Source organism: Caretta caretta, chromosome 2 (genome assembly GCF_965140235.1).
Source record: "Caretta caretta isolate rCarCar2 chromosome 2, rCarCar1.hap1, whole genome shotgun sequence".
Lineage (NCBI taxonomy): Eukaryota > Metazoa > Chordata > Testudines > Cheloniidae > Caretta > Caretta caretta.
The window spans coordinates 18,805,956-18,829,589 of NC_134207.1; the positions used below are offsets into that span (position 1 = coordinate 18,805,956).

At 40.8% G+C, this 23,634-nt stretch overlaps 1 protein-coding gene across 6 annotated transcripts in view; it reads left to right on the top strand.

Moving 5' to 3' along the window:
- Window positions 1-23,363, top strand: part of CYRIB (CYFIP related Rac1 interactor B) — a 161,477-nt gene extending 138,114 nt beyond the window's left edge. For all 6 annotated transcript variants that reach the window (XM_048841657.2, XM_048841660.2, XM_048841655.2 and 3 more), the window contains 8 exons: window positions 1,590-1,695; window positions 4,481-4,617; window positions 12,727-12,804; window positions 13,370-13,486; window positions 14,997-15,076; window positions 16,230-16,356; window positions 17,317-17,387; window positions 22,557-23,363. In XM_048841657.2, the coding sequence (XP_048697614.1) occupies window positions 1,590-1,695; window positions 4,481-4,617; window positions 12,727-12,804; window positions 13,370-13,486; window positions 14,997-15,076; window positions 16,230-16,356; window positions 17,317-17,387; window positions 22,557-22,620 (780 nt within the window). In that variant the 3' untranslated portion in view covers window positions 22,621-23,363. The remainder of the gene's footprint in view (window positions 1-1,589; window positions 1,696-4,480; window positions 4,618-12,726; window positions 12,805-13,369; window positions 13,487-14,996; window positions 15,077-16,229; window positions 16,357-17,316; window positions 17,388-22,556) is intronic.
- The last annotated feature ends 271 nt before the right edge of the window (window positions 23,364-23,634 follow it).

Below are 23,634 nucleotides of genomic sequence, written 5' to 3' on the forward strand. Positions count from 1 at the left end.
TGCCACTGAGTAATCTAAGTGTGTCCACAATGATGAGAACCAGGGATGGAGAGAGAAATGAAGTGTTAATATACAAAAACTCCCACCTTATACCTCCACACTGTTAGAAATCAACTAATGTTTTTAACAAATAATAAGAATTAGTTCAAAAGTAATGACTGAAACACAAGGTTTGCAGCAAGACATGTAAGAAAACAGTGAACAAGAAGTGAAACAATGTAGTAACCAGTATAAACTAGACAGATGAAAATAAAAGTGTATCAGTTCACAAATGTTATGCAGGAACATAAGAGTTTCTAAACTTCCTGCCTGTTGGTATCTTACACAGCAACTCTTTCCAAGAGTGTCTATTTTCAAAATTTTAGTATCCTTCTTGTAAGATATATGATATATGTACACTTCTCATCTAAGTTGACTGGGAAGGGAAGGTTAAGACTAGGAAACTTTAAAAAGAAAATTAAATTCCCCAATACCTTACAGTATGGAAGGAAAAAATCAATAAGATTGTTTGCATGCATTATGCTTCCTGTTAGTTTTGGGAGAAAGGAAATTACTCTAAACTTTAATATTTACTGCAGTAAAATTTTTCTAAATAATTTTATAGAATTAAATATATTGTTTGTACTAAAATTCTGCATGAAATAACATATCTGAATTTATCATTATATGATCTGAAAAGTACAAAGGGGTCATTTAATATTTGAGTGTTCCTCTTTTAAGCAAAATTCCAAATACAAGCAAATGTAGTTCTTGATTGACACTGTTGAATAACTTGCTGTTCTAGAACTCAATGTTATACAGTTTAATTTTTGAACAAATATTTTCCTATAAAATGTGACAAAATACTGCAAAGCTAACTGCAATTAATATAGAATGTTTATATATCAAATGTTCTGACACAGCACTACTGTCAGAACACCAAAAAAATCTCAACTACCTGAGATGTTTAGTCACCTTTTCCCTGGTGTCATATTCTGCCAGCAGTATTGACTTGATTGTATAAAAATTCCATGAGCTAAAGGTGGTTGGTTCTCCCTCCCCATTACCTGATACCGATTGCTATAGCTGAAACTAATTTTGTGTACAAGCCATGATCATTAAACTAGGCTAAACTCATTCTCTTGGAGTATCCTGATAAAGCAGTTATTTGACCAAGTAGATTGTACTGTGTAAATTTTCCTTTTTTGTGTTTTAGGCAACTTTAAAAATCGTCCACATACAAGTAATTGTATAATAGGGTTTACATCCTATAAAATATTATGTTCATAAAGTGTGTTTAATTATTTTCATTGTGTATGTGTAAAGAATGTGCATAACAGGTACAATATGTGATGAAAGACACCAGCTTATAATTTTCAATGAAAATCTGACTCATAATAGGACACTGGTTGCACCCATAATGTCTGGAGAAACTGTTCTTTTCCCACAATCTAAAGAATGATGCTCCCTTCTTCTGTTTTCCTGCAGTACCTCTGATCAATCTCTTTTAATACATATTTTGAATGAAAGAAAACTTTCCTAGTCTTGATTCCTGTTGTTAAGCGAGGTGTGACTTTTTTTTTTCTTTCTCCATGTGTTCGATTTTCAAGGCGATACAGCATCCCACTGATGAAAAATTGCAGGAGAAGGCATGGGGTGCAGTTGTTCCATTAGTAGGCAAGCTAAAGAAATTCTATGAATTTTCTCAAAGGCTAGGTAAGTTGAAAGGTGGTAAACTAATGACTTGATAGCTTTCATACTAGCCAAAGACTCAAAAAGTAACAGCAAATTTTTTTTAAGTACATCAGAAGAAGGAAACCTGCTAAACAATCAGTGGGCCACTGGGCAATCAGGGTGCTAAAGGAGCACTCAAAAGACAATAAGACCGTTGTGGAGAAACTAAATGAATTCTTTGCATCGGTCTTCAATGCAGATGTGAAGGAGATTCCCACACCTAAGCCATTCTTTTTAGGTGACAAATCTGAGGAACTGTCCCAGATTGAGATGTCATTAGGAGGTTTTGGAACAAATTGATAAACAGTAGTAAGTCATCAGGACCAGATGGTATTCACCCAAGAGTTCTGATGGAACTCAAATATAATACTGCAGAACTACTAACTGTGGTATGTAACCGATCATTTAAGTTTAAGTTTTATAGGACAGTCCCAATATTTGGGGCTGTGTCTTATATAGGCGCCTATTATCCCCCACTCCCTGTCCCACACTTCCTGTCTGGTCACCCTAACAAGACTACTGGAGGATAGCTGAGTGACACCAATTTTTAAAAAAGGCTCCCAAGACAATGCTGGCAATTACAGGCTGGTAAGCCTAACTTCAGTACCAGGCAAACTGGTTGAAACTGTAGTAAAGAACAGAATTATCAGACACATAGATGGACATGATTTGTTGGGGAAGAGTCAACATAGCTTTTGTAAAGGGAAATCGTGCCTCACCAGTATATTTGAATTATTTGAGGTCAACAAACATGGACACGGGTGATCCAGTGGATATAGTGTACTTACACTTCCAGAAAGCCTTTGACAAAGTCCCTCACCATAGGCTCTTAAGCAGAGATGGGATAAGAGGAAAAATCCTCTCATGAATCAGTAACTGTTTAAAAGATAGGAAACAAAGTGTAGGAATAAATGGTCAGTTTTCACAGTGGAGAGAGGTAAATAGTTGTATTCCTTAGGGGTCAATACTGGGTCCTGTGTTGTTCGACATATTCATAAATGATTTGGAAAAAGGGGTGAATAGTGAGATGGCAAAATTTGCAGACAATACAAAATTACTCAAGATAGTTAAATCCAAAGCAGACTGCAAAGAGTTACAATGGGATCTCACAAAACTGGGTGACTGGGCAACAAAATGGCAGATGGTATTGAATGTTGATGAATGCAAAGTAATGCACATTGCAAAACATAAGAAAATTTAGAGGGGATACACACATCACATTGTATTTTTGATTATCCTCCAGGAGGTGCTTCACTTACTATAAAACGTGCACTGTTGCCCACTGTTGTAGAGGCAAACCAGTTACACCACTGAAAGAAAGGATAAAATATGTCACCCTCACCATAGTGTGTTTCCTGCAGGAATATGTTTCCATAAACTTTCCTTGTATGTTAGCATACAGTCATTGGAAACCTTCTTGTGGTCTCCAAGAAAATGTAGCATCTTCTTGCACCTAAATGTTCCAAGTTTCTGAAGATGAAAAAATGTAATCCATTAAAAGTGAAATCTTATCTTAGTTTTACAGGCCTTAGAGAGACCAGATGGGTGAGGTAATATTTTTAAAAAGAAAAGGAGTACTTGTGGAACCTTAGAGACTAACCAATTTATTTGAACATAAGCATCCGATGAAGTGAGCTGTAGCTCACGAAAGCTTATGCTCAAATAAATTGGTTAGTCTCTAAGGTGCCACAAGTACTCCTTTTCTTTTTGCGAATACAGACTAACACGGCTGTTACTCTGAAACCTGTAATATTTTTATTGGACCAACTTTTGTTGGTGAGAGAGACACGATTTCAGAATGTCCCTTTGAACTACAGTGTTAAGAAATGGTAATTAATCAATATCTCAGAGTGTCCCTTGTATGTTAAAGCTGGAAATGCATCAGCCATAGAACTTTCAGAACTATTTTTGGCAGCTTTGTCTATTGAACAACCTTCTGTCACTTCCACAGTTAATAGCAAAATAGTGCTAAGTGCAGGATTGTATTTCATGAATAAGGTAAACTCTGCTTTCTTCAGGCAATCTCATCTCACCACAGTCCTCTTCTCCCCCCCCCCCCCCACCGAAAAAAAATTGTAGAGGAAAAACATTTGAAGGTCTACATAAACATGTCTAAAGAACATAGGAAACTAGCCACTTATTAACTTAGCTTCTCACTTGTTAGTGCTAAGGTTTAAAAGTTTCTTCATTAGGTATTCAGCCAACAGAAGAGTTCTCCATTCTGGGTTAGTGGATTGAAAGATACTTGGAAATGCATCTTTTAATTGAGTAGATAATTTCATGACAAAGGTTTTTTTTGTTTGTTTGTTTTTTAAATAAAACTTTAGCCTGCCAAATTTTAAGAGATTACAGCTTGCCTTCTTTAACTACTAGCTGCATTTCCAATTTTTTGATATGGCCTTTGTAGATAGGGAAATTTTGTCACTGTTTCATTTCTGTTCCTTAACATTGAATAGCTTTTCATATAGCAATATTAACTGAAATGACCAATGTAAAGTCAATTTCAAACAAAAATTGAATATAGTCATGAAACAACTTGAAAAATTAGTTTACTGTAGAATCCAGTCAGATATAGGCTCTATATCTATAGCAATTCATGGGTAATCTCCAGTATAAATGCCCCATGAAAACCAGTTATAACTTATTTGATCTTAAAACTCACTTTAGATCATGGAATTACCATACATTTTAGCATTTTAAGTCAACGACTAATATATAGTAGAAGTAGATACCGTTTGACATGTTTTGATTTTCTTTCTTTATTTAGAGGCAGGATTGCGAGGTCTATTGGGAGCCCTGACAAGCACCCCATATTCACCGACTCAGCACCTGGAGCGAGAGCAGGCTCTTGCTAAGCAGTTTGCAGAAATTCTTCATTTCACACTCCGATTTGATGAGCTCAAGGTAAATTTCCATGCATTTTTAAATAGGCAGTTCATCTAAAAGGAGCCCAGGACTGAGGTTTGGAGAAACCTGGGTTTCATTCCAGACACTGCCACAGACTCTGTGACAGTGGGCAAACCTCTTAATCACTCTTGATGTCCCTATCTGTAAAAAGAATGATGGTTGCTTCAGTCCCTCTGTGATGCTTCCTAATACTTAAAATCCTCAGATACTTTATCTAGATCAGTGGTTCTTTAACTTTTATACTGGTGACCCCTTTCGCATAGCAAGCCTCTGAGTGTGCCCCCCCCTTATAAATTAAAAAACCTTTTTTATCTATTTAACACCATTATAAATGCTGAAGGCAAAGCAGGGTTGGGGTGGAGGTTGACAGCTCGCGACCCCCCATATAATAACCTTGCGACCCCCTAAGGGGTCCCGACCCCCAGTTTGACAATCCCTCGTCTAGATCATGAAAAGTTAATTATTTCATTGAATGCTAGCATTCATCATGTATTATGGAAAAATTGAGAATTGCTTCATTTATGCAACAGAAATTGCATAAGTCGAATGTCAGGGGTGAGGAGAGGGCAACGAAAGTTTAAAGCTCGCTTTTTCATTCCCGTGATCCTGCTGTAGCTGTATGCGGGCTAGGTCTCCTTATGGCTACTTTAACATCAGGCTGCAATGGCCTCAGGGCACTGAAAATGCAGCCGAGGATTAGTATAGCACATGACCTTGTCAGCAGTGCTATTTTTCTTCTGACCATGCCTCTTTCCCTGCAATGTCAGCAGGAGTGAAAGAAGAGTGGTCAAAAGAATAAGAGCCTCATAAATTGGCTCTCTGCCATTTGAAGTTCACCCATACACAGGTGAAATCCCCTTGGGCTGATTAAACTGACTTTAGGTCCAGGTTACACAGTCAGTGTGGTACAAAGTAGCTGCACTGCATCAAATCTGGCCCCATGTTCCTGAAAATAGTTAATATAATTAAGTATGAGGAAGAAAAAGTTGACTAACATTAAAAGAGAAGAAAGCAATTAACAAAAGCTAGGAAATTTATGACTGAGATGGATGGTCTTTGGGTTTCCCTGGCTCTTGTCAATTTGCATGAAGCAAATATATATATCTTCCAAATATATCTGTACTTACTGTTCTGTGATTTCTTTACAGAGAGAGTACTTTCATTGTGCTTAAATCTCAAACTGTTTGCCTTTACATTAAAAATTATTGCATGTGACCAATACAACATTTTTGAAATTCTGTATATTTTTGTTTTTGATTGAAAAAGAACAAGAAATATTTTTGCCTGATCCATTTCCAGGTTTAATTTTTGAAAATAGGACTTTTAAAAAAAATGGGGAGCACAAAACATACTACTTATTCGAAATGTAATCCCTTTCGTTTTTCTGTTTGGAATATTTTCAAAATGCCTACTAACATGAAAACAGAATTTTTACTTGGCACAAATGTTAATGATAAAGTGTTAAACTCTGATAATGAAGTCTGTACATAATGGAAATGTCAAGACCCATCAATAATTCTGTAAACTCCTCAGACGAGTACTGTCTCTAACGCATGTCTACACTACTGCTGGATCGACACTCCGGCGATCGATGCATCAGGGGTTGATTTAGCATGTCTAGTGAAGACCTGCTCATTCCGTACTGTGCCTAGAACAGTGGAGCCTTGATCTCTCTTGGCGTGCCTAGTGGCTACTATAATACAAATAATAAAAAATATTAGTTTTCTTTTCTTCATGTGGAATCAGTAGCCCCCAAATACCAATTTTAATTTTGGCTTTAAAAAAATACTCCTGGATCCAAGTTTATTTTTGTCCACAAGTAATTGTGCACTGGGGATATTTTCTAAACTATGGGCATGTCAGCATTAGAGATTTTTGTACCATTGTTTCCACACCAATGTAAACCCCACAGTGTACATGTGTCGCTTCACTGTAAAGTGAGGTGCGTGCCAGTGTGATTTACCTCCTGGAGTAAGTTACCTTGGTGTAGTGCATCTGCACAGACAGTTTACTTGAACATGCCTTTGCAAGTGCAAAAATCCATAATGCAGACAAGCCCTAAAGCCATGTGTATTATTCCAGTTGCTCAAGGCTAATATCAACCATGTACAGGTATACTTAATCCTTCCTCAGTGCAGGGTGATGGACTAGATGGCCTCTTGAGGTCTCCCCACATTACTGAGGTTCTGTGTCTCCCCATTTTAGTCTGACATACCTCTTCATCAAGAGAAAGTTGCTACCTCTGGACACACACTCACACTCTCTCTCTCTTCTCTCTCTCTCTCACTCTCATCGTGTCTGTAGTTTCCCAAAAACCACGTAGCAATGGTCTAGACACACTGGTCTAATCCTATGGCAGTAAAGCTGGCAAACTGGAGCAGATCAGAACATCCACTCTTCTCTCACATTAGTTTTTTATTCTGAAAAATTATATAGAGCAAAGCAGGAAATCTTACGTGCTCTAGCTACTTCTAAAGCAGTGGTGGTTCTTCGAGAGATGTCCCTGTGGGTGCTCCACTCCAGGTGATGGTACATTCCTGCGCCTTTTCTCAGAGAGTTTTGCAGCAGTGCCAATACGGGTCGCGCACTCGCGGTGCCTGCCTCACGCGCTGATGGCAATTTCATACAGCATGCGTGCAACCCGGACTCTCAGTTCCTTCTAAACCGTCCCTGGCCTAAGACGTTGCTCAGCAGTCCCGTTGAAAATCTTCATTTCAAATAGATAAGTTTAGATATATTAGTGAGTTCGGATAGTTTAGACAAGTTAAGTTTCAGTTATTAGAGTTACGTTCCTTTTATTTAAAATTAAAAAAAAGTTTTCTTTTTCCATCCCTTAGTACAGTTAAAATTAGGTTAGGAAAATGCCTAGTTTACCAGGATTTAAAAGATACACGACGTGCAGAGAGGCAATGCCTGTGTTAGATGGACACACTCAATGTGTCCGTTGCCTGGGGGAAGCTCACATTCCTCAGAAATGTGTCCACTGTAACAAACTGGAGGCTAGGGCACGAAGGGATAGAGTCCTGAGACTTAAACTCATCTTGATGAAGAAGTCCTTAAGACCAGCCTCCGACCCGGGACAGGAACCCTCTTCCCAGCATAGGTCCCTGGTCTCCCCACTGCCAAGGTCCCTGAAGGCCAAAAACTGGCCATCCTCTTAACCTCATAGAGAGCAGATCAACACAAAACGGTCACTGACCAAATCGCTCTCATCGGTGCCAGCCACACTGCTGCTCAGCAGATATGATTCTCTGGGCACCTCCAGCACAGTCCATGTGGCAGCGGCCGCCGGAACCCAGCACTACAGTGCCATGGTTAAGGGCTCTAAGCTGCCTGCCTCCACCACGGTACCATCAGCAGCTCCAAAGGAGACTGCACCGACAACCGCTCCTATCTCCGTGCCGCAGCCCAGTGCTACTAGGGCAATGACACCAATACAAACTATATTGGCTCAGCACATCACACCAACGATGCAGTCGGGACCTTGCCCTCCAGCACCAAGGCTCTCAGCAGTACGCCATTTTCTGCACCACAAGGATTTATTGGTATTCTCAACTCTGGGGTCCCCTCTCTTAGGCACCAATATCTCACCAGGGCCAGCGGTACCACACCATTTATCTTCGATAGCATCACAGTTCTTGATCAAAGAAGAGAAGAATTTTGAAGGGGTATTTTCCCTTCACCATTCCTCCCCCATGGCTACTGGACCCCTGCGGCCACAACCCTCATATGCTCACGACATGTCGCTATAGTACAGCCACCCATGGATGGCACCAGCCATACCCTATCCTAGTCACTGGCCATATTGGAACCCTAAGGGTCTTACCAAAGACACTATAGCAGGCACCACAGACCACGTAGGGAAGATGCAAGATCCCCACCTCCACCTTCAGAGGCTAGTGACAGAGACAGATGAACCCATGGCAAAGCAGGAAGAAGACACTGCTCCCGACACCTCGCCAACCTAGAACAATACATCCTCCCTCCTCACTGGGTGAGGCTATTATGCCTCCACCACCAACCATGGTGGATGACTTTACCCCCTTCCAAAACTTATTCAAAAGAGTGGTCAGTGAGCTCAAAATTACTCTGGAGGAAGTGCTGGAAACTCAACATAAGCGAACATATCTTAGACATCTTACTCCTCTAAGATAGCATTGCCAATCAGTGGGGCTATCATGGAACCCGCCAAGATGCTGTGGCAAACTCCAGCCACCATACCTCCTACCTGCAAAAGGGCAGACCGAAAATATTATGTTCCCTCGAAGGGATCAGAATTTCTATTCACACACCCGCACCCAATTTTCTGGTAGTGGAAGCAGCCAACTAAAGGGGCAAACATCAGCACTTTTGATCCACCCTACAATAAAGAGAGTAAGAGATTGGACCTCTCCAGCCGCAAAGTATACTCTTCATCCATGCTTCAAGTCAGAGTGGCAAATTATGTGGTACTACTTGCCAAATATGACCACAGGAACTATGGCAAATTTATGGACTTTATTAGGGAGATCCCAGAGGAAAAGGGGCAACAATTTAAATCTCTGGTCTCTGAAGGACAGATGATCGTACGCACGGCTCTACAGGCCTCACTAGACTCTGCTGACACAGTCGCCAGGTCCACCGCTACAGCTGTCATCATGCAACATGCCTTATGGTTTAACTCCTCAGCATTCCCATGGGAGATACAAAATACAGTCAAAGATCTCACCCTTGATGGAGAAAAATTGTTTGCAGCCAAAACCAATGAGGTAATGCACACTATGAAGGACTCGCAGGGCACTCTCCAGTCCCTCGGCATTCATACACCTGCCACAAGAAGGAGACAATATAGGTATCAACCATATCAGAGGAATAGATACCCAACATGCGCACAGAAACACCAGAGGCCTTACGAGCAACAACACCAACAACGACAGAGACCACAATGACAATGTCCATCACCACGAGTGGCATCTAAACCTACTGCCTCTAATAAACAAATTTGAAGGCTTGTTCGAGGGTCTGGAAGACCTCTCCCTCATTCCAGTGCTTACACCATCCACCCATCTATTTGGAAGCCATTTGTTCTCATTCTACCTGAAATGGGCTGCCATCACCATGGACAAATGGGCCCTAGAAGCCATCCGAATGGGCTATACCATTCCTTTCCTGTATCTACACCCCAACCTCCCACCCTCCCCGTTCATCTTCAGGGACCCCTTTCATATACCTCTTGACATAGCAAATGGTCATCATCTCCTCCAATTATGGGCAGTGGAGACTGTTCCCGCACAACACAGGTGGAAGGGATTTTACTTCCACTATTTTTTAACACAAAAGAAAAATGGGAGATGGTGACCTATTCTCGATCTCCGGTGACTGAACAAGTTTGTAAGAAAGCAGCGGTTCAGGATGGTCACCGTAGCAACAATAATACCAACACTGGAGCAGGGGAACTGTTTTTCAGCCCTCCACCTGCAGGATGTTTATTTTTGTGTTAGCATACACCCTGCCCACAGGCGTTTTCTGAGATTTACTGAGATTCGGACACAGACCACTATCAATGCAAGGTTTTACCTTTTGGTCTGTCAACAGCGCCTCGTGTCTTCTCAAAGATCCTCGCAGTAGTAACGGCGAGTGCACCTGTGAAAACAAGGAATAATAAATTTTCTTACCCGGATGACTGTCTCTTGAAGTCATACACTCGATTAGATACCATTCGCTCTACCCAAACAACGGTAGATTGCTTCCAGAGTCTCGGTCTACAAATAAACAAAAAGAAGTCAACAGTAGAATTAGCTCAACAATTAGAATTCATCAGCACTTATCTCGACTTGGTGACGGTGAAGGCATCACTTCCACGAGACAGATTCAACATGGTAAAGACACCCCTATCCACAGTGCGGAACAGCCCACACGTGCCTACAACGGTTTGGCCACATGGCAGCATGCACATTTGTGGTCAGACACGCACACTTGCACATTCATTGCCTGCAAGGATGACTAGCAACCATCTACAAACCAAACGAACACAGGTTTAACATATGATTAACAATGCCCCCACAAGGTCAAGGACTCAATATCCGGACGTAAGAGCACCCACACAACCCTGGGACTTAAACTTGGTCTTAATGGCCCTCACTCAGAAACAGTTTGAGCCCTTAGCAAACTGCTCCCTACTACACCTATCCATGAAAGTGACATTCCTAATAGCAATCACATCAGCTAGACATGTGGGAGAAATTGGGGCACTCATGGCAGATCCACCATACATGACCTTTTTTAAAGATGAAATCACATTACAAACCCATCCTAAATTTCTCCATAAAGTACAAGCGTCCTTCCATGTTAATCAACCTATACAGCTTTCTTTCCTAAACCACACAAGAACGTGTTTGAAGCTAAGATGTACACCCTTGACGTTAGAAGAGCACTAGCTTTCTACTTGGACAGAACCAAGACATTTAGAATTTCACCAAAATGCTTTATATCCATCGCAGAACGCTCTAAAGGTACCGCCATATCCACGCAGAGACTCTCTAAATGGATATCTGGATGCATTCACCTGTGTTATCAATTAAAATGCTCACAACCTCCAGCGGGGATGAAGACGCACTCTACTAGATCATATCAGTGTCAGTAGTGTTCCTAAACAATGTTTCACTTAAACATATGCAAAGCCGCCACTGGGGCCTCCAAACACACCTTTGCCAAACATTATACAATCACACAAGGCCCTAAGGCGGATACTTGGCTAGGCCGAGCTGTATTATCGGCAATTATCCTACCAACTCCGAAGCCCCTACCATCCTAGGAGGGCACTGCTCTACAGTCACCTGGAGTGGAGCACCCACAGGGACATCTCTCTCGAAGAAGAGAAGGTTACTCACCTTGTGGAATAACAGGTTCTTCATGTTGTGTGTCCCTGTGGGTGCTCCACTACCCGCCCTCCTCCCTTCTACTTTGGAGTTTAAAGTAGACTCTGCGGTAGAAAAGGAACTGAGGATTCTGGGTTATGCACATGCTAGATGAAGTGCCAACGGTGTGTGAGGTAGGCACCACGCATGCGCGACCTGTACAGACACTGCTGCAAACTCTCCAAGCAAATGGCGCAGGAACACACCATCACCTGGAGTGGAGCACCCATAGGGACATACATCCCGAAGAACCTCAGTTACTGCAAAAGGTGAGTAACCTTCTCTTCTCAAACTTATTTAATCCTACCCCCTTCTTTGAGTCTGTAGTAGTTTACGCTCTCCTACCCCGGGCACCCGGCCAACAGCCACTGCTCTCCAGCTGCCCAGCTCCTAAGGCAGAGCGGTGAGCTGTGGCTGGGGACCCAGCTCTGAAGGCAGGACCACCGCAAGCAGCGGCGCAGAAGTAAGGGTGTCAGTATCATACCACCCTGACTTCTGTGCTGCTGCTGGCGGCTGTGCTGCTTTCAGGACTAGGCACCCAGCCAGCAGCTGCAGTTCTCCGGTTGCCCAGCTCTGAATCTGCACAGTAAGGTTGTTCCCCCCAGACCTCCAATTTGAGAGGCCCCCCAGTTTGAGAACTTCTAAAGACATCCTGTGGCGGTTCAGTGATGAGACAGAACACAGCTTTTTGCAGGCAAGCAGGCTGGTCAGCTGAGATGGGCGTTCTGCCCCCCCCGCCTTCCACCTTCTCCTTTTATTATATTTCTCCCCCCTAAGCATTACACACTGCTACCACAAAAAGATACACAAAGGAATGTATGACATTGATTAATATACTTAGTTGCATCTATATCTACTACAATCCTGGTTCTCAGGCCTTGAGCCCAGGCTAAGAAAGCCTCCCACAATTGCTGTCCAAACAATCAAGTTCTCATGGTTCATGTCTAGCCCTTGTCCTTGGATAGAGCAATGTGTGCATTGCTTCTACGAAACAGTCAGGGTGTGCCCCGCCTGCTTCCAGGTGGAATAGCTAAACATTAACCCTTCAATCCAGGGCTTGCAAGATGCTGAGTGCTCTATACTTCCAGTGACTTCAATGACAGTTGAGTGTGCACTATACCTCTTAGTATATATATCTCCATAAAGTTTGTCTTCGGATCCTAACTGAGCATCTGTCACTAAAATATATTCATTTTCTCACTTTTTGTAGATGACAAATCCTGCTATACAGAATGACTTCAGCTACTACAGAAGAACTTTGAGTCGTATGAGGATTAATAATGTTCCAGTAGGTAACCTCTGGAAGTGAAAAAACACTTTAAATGCTAAATTCTTTGTCTTTCTAGTACTATTTATCCAGTTTTTTAGGGTACAAAACAATTTATAGTAAAAGCTGTGTTATCTGGCACTTTACCAACCGGAAAGCTCTATAAACTGGCTTTTCTCATCTTCATTGAAAGTCCGGTTTATTGACCGGTTGGTGCAGGGCCAGCAGGTTCCCTACCTGGCTTTGCGTGATTCCCCGGAAGCGGTGACATGTGCCTGCTGCTCCTAGGCGGTGGTGTGGCTAGGAGGCTCTGCACACTACCCCGCCCCACCCCGAGCGTTGGCTCTGCAGCTCCCATTGGCCAGGAGCTGCCCGAATCCGGTACTCCGAAACCCCTCCCGCACCCAAAATCCCTTCCAGAGCCCACACCCCCTCCTGTGCCCCAGCCCTGAGCCCCCTCCTACACCCAAATTCCCTCCCTCTTAGTTAACTGAATTTTTTTTGACTTACCGGCACCCCCCTTTCCCCCAATATGCCGGATAACAAAGCTTTTACTGTACATATAATTTTGTATCTTTGTTTATAGGCAGAGGGTGAAAATGAAGTAAATAACGAATTGGCAAATAGAATGTCTTTATTTTATGCTGAAGCGACGCCAATGTTGAAAACCTTAAGTGATGCCACGACAAAATTTGTGTCAGAGGTAAGCATATGGGAGAAGGTTTTTCTTTGACTTGGATATTGCACTGTAAAATGCAGCTATGTTCTGAAAGACAACAATTAAGAAGTTATTGTGGGACATTCTGTCCTGATAACTCCCAGGTGAAATTTGCTGAAGACTTAAGGATTGTCTACATGGCACAGCAAAGTGCACCAGAGGGGTAGAAGGGAATGATTTATAGATCACTCTAACATTCTGTGTTCTAACTGCACAGGACTGCGTTAAGACGAGCTAGGTACCTTTTAGAGCACGCCAGCAGTCTACATACCTGCACAGGGCAGTTACAGTGCAGCATATGAGTGCGCTCTACAAATCACAACCCTCTACTGGGCTATACAAGCCCGTAATTTAGAATCTGTAAATCAAATATCTGCCTTTTACGCAAGCAGAAGAAATTTAGATGCAGCCAGTCTTGCAGATGCTGTGCATGGTAGAATAGGTTCCAGCTGGCCTTCCAACAGTTCTGTTGTAGGCTGCTGTCCAATAGCTATGTCTGTACTGATATCAGTAAAAACTTATTTTATCCAGTAAAATAAGCACATGCCTGTTCTGGTCGTGTGCCTTCGGTTATGTTGTCTGATAATCTGCATTTTTAGATGGTCACTTTTTCTAATCATATATCCATACTCGAAAAGGGCTTCTAGAAACAAAGAGTGAAACAAATTGGGCTTGAATATCTCTGCTTGAAATTGAGAAGCAAATAAAAAGAAGTGATGTGCTTTTTTTAAAAGAAAGTTTCCCAGGAGAGCTTCATTCTGGTACATATAGAAGTTAAAATGTAATTACAACAATACAAGCATAAACTTGATTAGATACACGAGTGTGTTAGAATAAATCTTGAACCTGTTATGGAATAGGATCAAAGTATCCAATTACTTTCGCATTTGTCCTTGAACTACCTACTGAAGTATCTGACATGACATCCACAACACCACTATTATTGACTTGGCTCACTTATTACCACAGTTTCCCATGTACAGCTGAGAAAAATCAACCTTTATTTTTAAAACTATACCATTTTTTTTAAACAAAATATGTTACTTTTTCAAATGAATAGTAATGTATTATTAATACTGTAGTACATAATGATCTCCAGTCAAAGACAGAGAATCTTATTTTAAGGTCACATTTTTCTTCCTTCTCAATGGACCTGTCATGCCATTGTTTAAGCTCCCCACTGAAATCAATATAGCAAAAACAAACTCTCCAAAAATCAATGAAAAATTCTGTGTAAAAATGGAAACTATAGTAAGGCCTGGTGTCTGTAATAGTGGAAGTGGTACAATCACTATGGTTTTAAAACAACTGATTGTAAATGTTTTATTGATAAAGTACTGCAGTGTTTCTTATCCCCTAAAGGGGGGTGTGTGGGTGTGTTTTTAAACTCGAGCACTCAGTCTTAGGTAGTGTTCATTGACCTAGAATTGTATTAGGTTTTACAGTATTACACTTTCATTACACTGAATAGAATTACTCATTTCTCCTTCCACAGAATAAAAATTTACCAATTGAAAATACCACAGATTGTTTAAGCACTATGGCTAGTGTGTGCAGAGTCATGTTGGAAACCCCGTAAGTATGATCTGAGTGACAAAATTCATTTCTTCATTTATAGGCCTCTTGTGCACAATATCAATAGAAAATATAAGTATGCATGTCCGGCATAATCCATAATGCATAAAATGAATGGGAAAAAATAGGAAAATTAACAAAATGGGAGCCAAATAATTTTTTTTATTAAATTCCATAACATTTTTCTAGCCTTGTTATGACTTATTTTTCTCATGCACTAGACATAGCATGTTGTCTACTTTCTGTGAGAATATTGTTTAATATTTAAAAGTAGAATGGGTATGAAAGTTAACAGATCTCTCAGTACATTTGTAAATGACTTTGTCATGCATAATTCAGGAAAATTGAGCACACTTGCCTAGAGCATGCTTTGAAAAGTGGCTCGAGCAGTGCACGTAATGGTTGTTTCCTTGTTAACTGCTGCATGAAAGGAGAGTTCAGTGGGTGAATGGTGGCTCCAGCAAGTCTACTGCCTTGGTCCTTGTTTGAGTCTTGACTATAACAACTTGTAGGCTTGGGCTACTTGAGTCTACTGTAAATGTGACAAACTATGGGCAGGAGAAGTTAAACATTGTGTGCTAAGTTTTTCTAACCAGTTGTTCATGGATCTGAAGAGGCTGCTATTGATATAGCTGTTCAGGAATGAAGTAACCATGTCAAATTAAAAACAAAAACACAAAGGACTGGGCTGAATACCAGTGCATGTTTTATTGTGGGGGGTATAAGAAGGAGGGACTCCAAACATTGAACTTCAGGGACAGTTTGTGCCACTGACAGACAAGCAGTTACGCCTTGCTCATAAAAACTTGGCATCCTTATTCCATGCGTACATCACAAGCGAATTGTGTTTTTCTTCTTTGGGTATAAACTAAATGTTCACTTGTTTGGAAGAGGCCAAGACAGTTAATACGAAAAATCCTAAAATTAACAGCAAGATGTCAGTTTGGGCTTGAGAGAGATTTATTCTTCCAGTTTCCAAATAATGGGCTTTCTAAGCAATGGTTTAACTTCTGTGTTGGTGAAAATAGTTGCTCTTGTCTCTGAAGAAACTTTTCTTTTTTGGAAGGTTCCCCTCTAAATGTCAGTGTTAAAGACGAAGGCCTGTTTTGGTGTTTGATATAATAATGGATATTTTTGTGTTCTAAAATTCCAGTGAGTACAGAAGCAGGTTTACAAATGAGGAAACAGTATCGTTCTGTCTGAGGGTAATGGTGGGTGTCATCATACTCTATGACCATGTGCATCCAGTGGGCGCCTTTGCCAAAACTTCAAAAATTGATGTAAGTTTTGTGGTGTTCATAGTCTTTGGATGTTTAAACCAAAGTTATACGTAGACTGTCTTTTCCCCCCTCCCATTGTAATATGAATTTTCTGAGTCCAAATAGATCAATAACAAGTATGCGTACAGTCTGGAATGGTCCTAATTGGTTGGCATATACTACCAGCCTACCGTATAGATGACTGCACACAGCAAGCAATCCAAAATATACATTCAAATGCACAAAAAGGCATCTTAAGAGTTAAGGTAGAATGTGAGTTTCAGTGGAATCCAGATAACACCCAGAAACATTATTATACTTTATTCACACAATATGTCTATCTTTTAAATAACATAAATGTTAGAATATCTACAAATGAAAGGCTAGTAGGTCCAGTGTGTTCCCCACTGCCACATAATTTTTCATCCCTCACAATCATCCAGACCAACTTGGATTGGTTGCATTGTCCTCCAACCTTCAACTTTGCCCCCTTTTGTTCCGTAATTGAAATGTGCTGTTGGATGTATACTATTGCATGTATGTTTTATTTGTTAAATGTGTAGTAGATGCATCAAAAGAAATATTGTCCCATGGAACTTGGTCCAGGGTCAGGGGTTTTTATTCTGTATTGTTCTGAGCACACTGACAAAACAAGTATTAATTTTAAAAACCAGAAAAAAACCCTGTGAAACCTTTATATTGTTCTTAAGGTAAAAGTCTTTCAGTTCCTTACAGCAGATTTTGATGTAGCTATTCCACTGCTTTCAGTGTGATGGCAAGTAACTAGATAAGCCTTTCTACATTAAGGGAAGATTTCAGAGTTCTAGATGTTTGCTACCTTTCCAATATCCAGAAGAATAACATGTACATTTAAAGTCTTTTAAAGTAGTTAAGTGTTAGGGCTTGGGGAACTGTACTTTTTGCAAGTTATTTTTGTATGGCATTTACATGATACAGAGTGTTAACTTGTTTAATTTCCAGATGAAAGGATGCATCAAAGTCCTTAAAGACCAGCCTCCTAACAGCGTAGAAGGCCTTCTAAATGCTCTCAGGTACTTATTTTTAACTTGAAATGATTTTAACGTGAATTTTTTAGAAGGTGCTGAACAGAGACACCTGGATGATGAAGTCTTCTATCAATATAACAGATAAAAGATGAGCCTCTCTTCTGCAGGCTTCCTCACTAGCATGCCTTAATCCTAACATGGAGTTGACTGCCTTTGTGGGTAAAACAATAGTCAAGTCTTCAGGCCCATTCATTCCCTGCTCCCTGGCTACGACTGCCAGTCAGCTTACCTACTGTTAATTGTGTTGTTTTATGGTGGTTTTTTGGTTCAAAATTTGCATTTACTAACATGGAACTGCCATTTGTATTGCCCATTTCCATAGCCAGTTAACCACCTAACTGCACAACTGTGTACATTAGGTGAGACACTAGGGGAGTTAACACTGCATAAAATGTCATGCCCAAACAAATAGACTCGTCAAATCCAGTTCTTAAAGTACAAGCAAAGGAACAGAATTGGAGAAATTTAATTAGTTGCTCACTGGGTAGATGGAAGGAGGAGGCATAAAATGATATATGAGAAGCCAGTTTAAGCAAATCTGAGGAACCACAGAAGTGAAAGCTCAATTTTGGATTGTGGGGAATGTCAGAAATGTTCATATTGTATGTTTTGAGATATCAGTTTGTTTAAGATGAGTTTATATGATATTAGTATGTATATGGGGAAAGATATAGGACGTTTATAATTCAAGATTCAGTTAAATATTCTAATACAGGTCAGCATTTCACTTTGGCACAGTACTCTGTACAGTATAATCCTTCTGGATCTCTGAAAATCTTAGTCTCTTATTGTGCAGAACATACATTATCAGAATGGATTGAAATCCTAGGAAGAAAGCACCACTATATTTGTTCACTAGGATAACAGCAACAACAAATCAGAGTAACCAGTTTCCAAATCCGTGTAACTGAGTATCACAGGCAGACAAGTGGCTAATAATTTAGTATAACAGATTTTAGTTACAGGAATAAATGTAAGCTGTAGTCTAATGGGAGTTTAGTAAAGTAGACCTCCAATATAAAACAACTGGGGTGTTATACATGGATAATAAACTTGATTGTATACAATATTCTCCTGTTTATTAAAGATAAACAGTGGCCAGCATTTGCATAGATCTGGAAAATACTTGATGTTAACCTTATAGATAGATACTTGGGAAAATGTACACCTCAGTGCATAGCAGATTCTTTAGTTATGCAGGGGTGCACAACTTGCAGTCAGAATGAAAATTTGAGCCAAAAAAATCTGCTGGAAAGGACTTTCATTGTCCTTAGAGGACCGTAGCCAGATCTTGTAGTCAGAAGTTTTGATGTGCCAAATATGTCCAAAAATGAGTAAGATGTGGCCAGTTTCAATTTATTCTCCAACTCATGCTGCATCAGTGGGGATTTCTCTTGTCCCCTGCGGAAAAGCCAGCTCCTCCCCCAACCCCCAACAGTTAGCTCTCCTGAAAGCTGTTCTGTGCAGCTGTCCTGTTGTTTTGAGAACAGAGCTAGCAGCAACAGCAAGGGCTGCATGGTAGCAGCCTTGAAGTGGGGAAGGTGGGCGCCTAAATGTTCATGCTGCTTGAATCATTGTAAAAATCTACTTTGGAAATTTGAGAACACCAGTAGAATCATAGATTATCAGGATTGGAAAGGACCTCAGGAGGTCACCCAGTCCAACCCCCTGCTCAAAGCAGGACCAATCCCCAACTAAATCATCCCAGCCAGGGCTTTGTCAAGCGTGTCCTTAAAAACCTCAAAGGATGGAGATTCCATCAACTCCCTGGGTAACGCATTCCAGTGCTTCACCACCCTCCTAGTGAAATTTTTTTTCCTAATATCCAACCTAAATCTCCCGCACTGCAACTTGAGACCATTACTCCTTGTTCTGTCATCTGCTACCACAGAACAGTCTAGATCCATCCTCTTTGGAACCCACTTTCAGGTAGTTGAAAGCAGCTATCAAATCCCTCCTCATTCTTCTCTTCTGTAGACTAGACAGTCCCAATTCCCTCAGCCTCTCCTCATAAGTCATGTGTTCCAGTCCCCTAATCATTTTTGTTGCCCTCCGCTGGATGCTTTCCAATTTTTCCACATCCTTCTTGTAGTGTGGGGCCCAAAACTGGACACAGTACTCCAGATGAGGCCTCACCAACGTCGAATAGAGGGGAATGATCACGTCCCTCGATCTGCTGGCAGTGCCCCTACTTATACAGCCCAAAATGCCGTTAGCCTTTTTGGCAACAAGGGCACACTGTTGACTCATATCTAGCTTCTCGTTCACTGTAACCCCTGGGTCCTTTTCTGCAGAACTGCTGCCTAGCCATTCGGTCCCTAGTCTGTAGCAGTGCATGGAATTCTTCTGTCCTAAGTGCAGGACTCTGCACTTGTCCTTGTTGAACCTTATCAGATTTCTTTTGGCCCAATCCTCTAATTTGTCGAGGTCCCTCTGTATCCTATCCCTACCCTCCATCGTATCTACCTCTCCTCCCAGTTTAGTGTCATCTGCAAACTTGCTGAGGGTGCAATCCACGCCATCCTCCAAATCATTAATGAAGACATTGAACAAAACCGACCCTTGGGGCACTCCGCTTGATACCGGCTGCCAACTAGACATGGAGCCATTGATCACTACCTGTTGAGCCCGACAATCTAGCCAGCTTTCTATCCACCTTAAAGTCCATTCATCCAGCCCACACTTCTTTAATTTGATGGCAAGAATACTGTGGGAGACCATATCAAAAGCTTTGCTAAAGTCAAGGAATAACACATCCACTGCTTTCCCCTCATCCACAGAGCCAGATATCTCATCATAGAAGGAAATTAGATTAGTCAGACATGACTTGCCCTTGGTGAATCCATGTTAACTGTTCCTGATCACTTTCCTCTCCTCTAAGTGCTTCAGAATTGATTCCTTGAGGACCTGCTACATGATTTTTCCAGGGACTGAGGTGAGGCTGACTGGCCTGTAGTTCCCCGGATACTCCTCCTTCCCTTTTTTAAAGATGGGCACTACATTAGCCCTTTTCCAGTCATCCGGGACCTCCCCCGATTGCCATGAGTTTTCAAAGATAATGGCCAATGGCGCTGCAAACACATCCGCCAACTCCTTTAGCACTTTCAGATGCAGCGCATCCGGCCCCATGGACTTGAGCTTGTCCAGCTTTTCTAAATAGTCCCGAACCACTTCTTTCTCCACAGAGGGCTGGTCACCTCCTCCCCATGCTGTGCTGCCCAGTGCAGTAGTCTGGGAGCTGACCTTGTTCATGAAGACAGAGGCAAAAAAAGCTGAGTACATTAGCTTCTTCCACATCCTCGGTCACTAGGTTGCCTCCCTCATTCAGTAAGGGGCCCACACTTTCCTTGACTGACTTCTTGTTGCTAACATACCTGAAGAAACTGTTCTTGTTACTCTTAACATCTCTTGCTAGCTGTAACTCCAAGTGTGATTTGGCCTTCCTGATTTCACTCCTGCATGCCTGAGCAATATTTTTATACTCTTCCCTGATCATTTGTCCAATCTTCCACCTCTTGTAAGCTTCTATTTTGTGTTTAAGATCAGCAAGGACTTCACTGTTAAGCCAAGCTGGTCGCCTGCCATATTTACTATTCTTTCTACACATCGGGATGGTTTGTTCCTGTAACCTCAGTAAGGATTCTTTAAAATATAGCCAGCTCTCCTGGACTCCTTTCCCCCTCATGTTGTTCTCCCAGGGGATCCTGCCCATCAGTTCCCTGAGGGAGTCAAAGTCTGCTTTTCTGAAGTCCAGAGTCCGTATTCTGCTGCTCTCCTTCCTTGTGTCAGGATCCTGAACTGGACCATGTCGTGGTCACTGCCTCCCAGGTTCCCCTCCACTTTTGCTTCCCCTACTAATTCTTCCCGGTTTGTGAGCAGCAGGTCAAGAAGAGCTCTGCCCCTAGTTGGTTCCTCCAGCACTTGCACCAGGAAATTGTCCCCTACACTTTCCAAAAACTTCCTGGATTGTCTGTGCACCGCTGTATTGCTCTCCCAGCAGATATCAGGGTGATTGAAGTCTCCCATGAGAACCATGAGCTTAGTGGCTGCTCCATCCCTTCCAGCTCCAGAAGCCTTCTGACACTCCACACAGGTGCGGCTTCAGAAGATGAGCTTCTCAGGTCTTGAGATAGAGGGGAAGAATCAGAAGCATGCCCCCACTCATCAGCAAAACACCTGGGCATAATTTCAGTACATTCAGTCATAAAAAAGAACATACTCTACAAAGGAGCTACTGGTATAACCAATAAAAATAGAAAACACAAATTATCTGGTGAACATAAAATTAAAGGGAAAGGAGAGGAGAAGAGAGCTGGGTACAAGAAAAGAAAGCGTTTTAGAGCAGGAATTAAATTCAGTTTTCCTCCAGTGACATAGGACAGAAACAGTCCACACATAAATACACTTAAATGTCTGTTACCTTATATTCTACATAATTTGAAGCACATATACATTATCAATTACGAGATTAAACACACTTTAGATAATTCCCATAGTAATTCACACATACGATGGCCTCACTTAAATACTTGCTATTTATCCATATTAAATGTTTCTTCAACATTATCCAAATATAGGGACTATTGTAAATATAAATACTTAGTTCAATGTTACCTACAGCATTAAACAGAATTCAAGAATAAGAAATCCAATAAGTAGCCATTTGTTTACAGTAGGGAATTCCCAAAATTTGTCTTTACTCAAGTAGAGCATCATTATCAAGCCTTAATCTCAGTCCAGACCTACACATTTTAGATGTCGTTGACTGACAGTTTAACAGTCTTTAATGTGTCAGTGTTCCTTACTGATTCTAGTCTATCCAACTCAAAAGAGATCTTGAGGTTTTTTCCCAAATACATGTAGGGATCCATTTAAAATCTCCTTTTGTAACAGAACAGTTGGACATAATCATGAGTAGCATTATCTGTCATTTAGTATTTTTATAAATTTAATTTTCTGAAAGATGTATGTTACTTTCAATGGGAATTACTGAATTTTCCTAGTTAGGAAGTACACAAATAGATCTCCCAATCATTGGTGAGGGTTTACTGTAACTAAATAAATTTGGTATTGTTCCTTCAATTACCTGCTTTGTCTGTTGTAGAAGAACAGAATTGTAAGTGTGCTTTTGTAAATCTTTTTTTTCATTTTTAGGTACACAACAAAGCATTTGAATGATGAGACTACCTCCAAGCAAATTAAATCTATGTTGCAATAACAGTTACCTGGAATTAGCCCCTGCTGTAAACAGAAGACAGTATTCTGCAATGACTGAGATGCACAGATTTTTTTTTTTAGTGATTGCAACTACTATCTCATTCGTTCTTGCTTTTTATTTTCTTCTCTCTTCCTCTTTTCCCTTTTTAATCACTTTCTTGTTCTTAAGTAAGCTCAGACTTCTTTTCTGTGCCAAATCATTGAAAATGATCAACTCTGGAAGGTATTTTTACTTTTCAGAACAGCCATCCTTAAGTGGCAGCTAATTATGCGTTGCGTTTGGATTTCTCTGTACGGGGAAAGTTCTGTGACTTGAACTAAATATTTTTAAACTTGTGGTTTTTTCTTTTTTTGAAAAACTAATATTTAATATTGCTTCTTCTGCATGGCAAAACTGCCTATTTCTGCTATTTAAAAAACCCTCAATGACTTCATTTTCTATTGCGGCTTATTTTCAAGTGCAACCATGAGGAAACATAAGAGCAGATTTGTTTAAATTAACTGTGTTTGTACAAAATGGTACTCAACACAAAAGTTTTTTTAAATAAGTAAAGACTGTTTTGTTTAAAAGTTATGTTTGCATTTTGACTCATTTTTGTAAGGATAAGGATGTATGTTGTATGTTTAACCTTTAAAAACTAACGTTAAAATATGTGGTGTGTGCGTAGCAAAATTACGTATGCATGTTCATGTCAAATGATTGGCTGTGGATAAAATAATAAAAATCAGCTTTCATTTTTCTAAGTGTGGTTTGTTTTACCAGTGTTTTGAGTGAGATGTCTCCATGTTTTTTTGGCTTTTTACCAGAAAAGTACATGTATAAATTTTATATAGTGAAAACTATGCTGCTGTTTCATTACATGTAATCACCTGAAATGGATGGAGCCAGTGCTTAGTTAAGCCTAACAGGATCTGTTAGGGTCCCTGATTTACAATATATGATATGGGTTATTTCCTAATCCCAAGACAGTCATACAAGCAAGGGATGGGAAAAAATCATGTTAGTTCAGCTAGT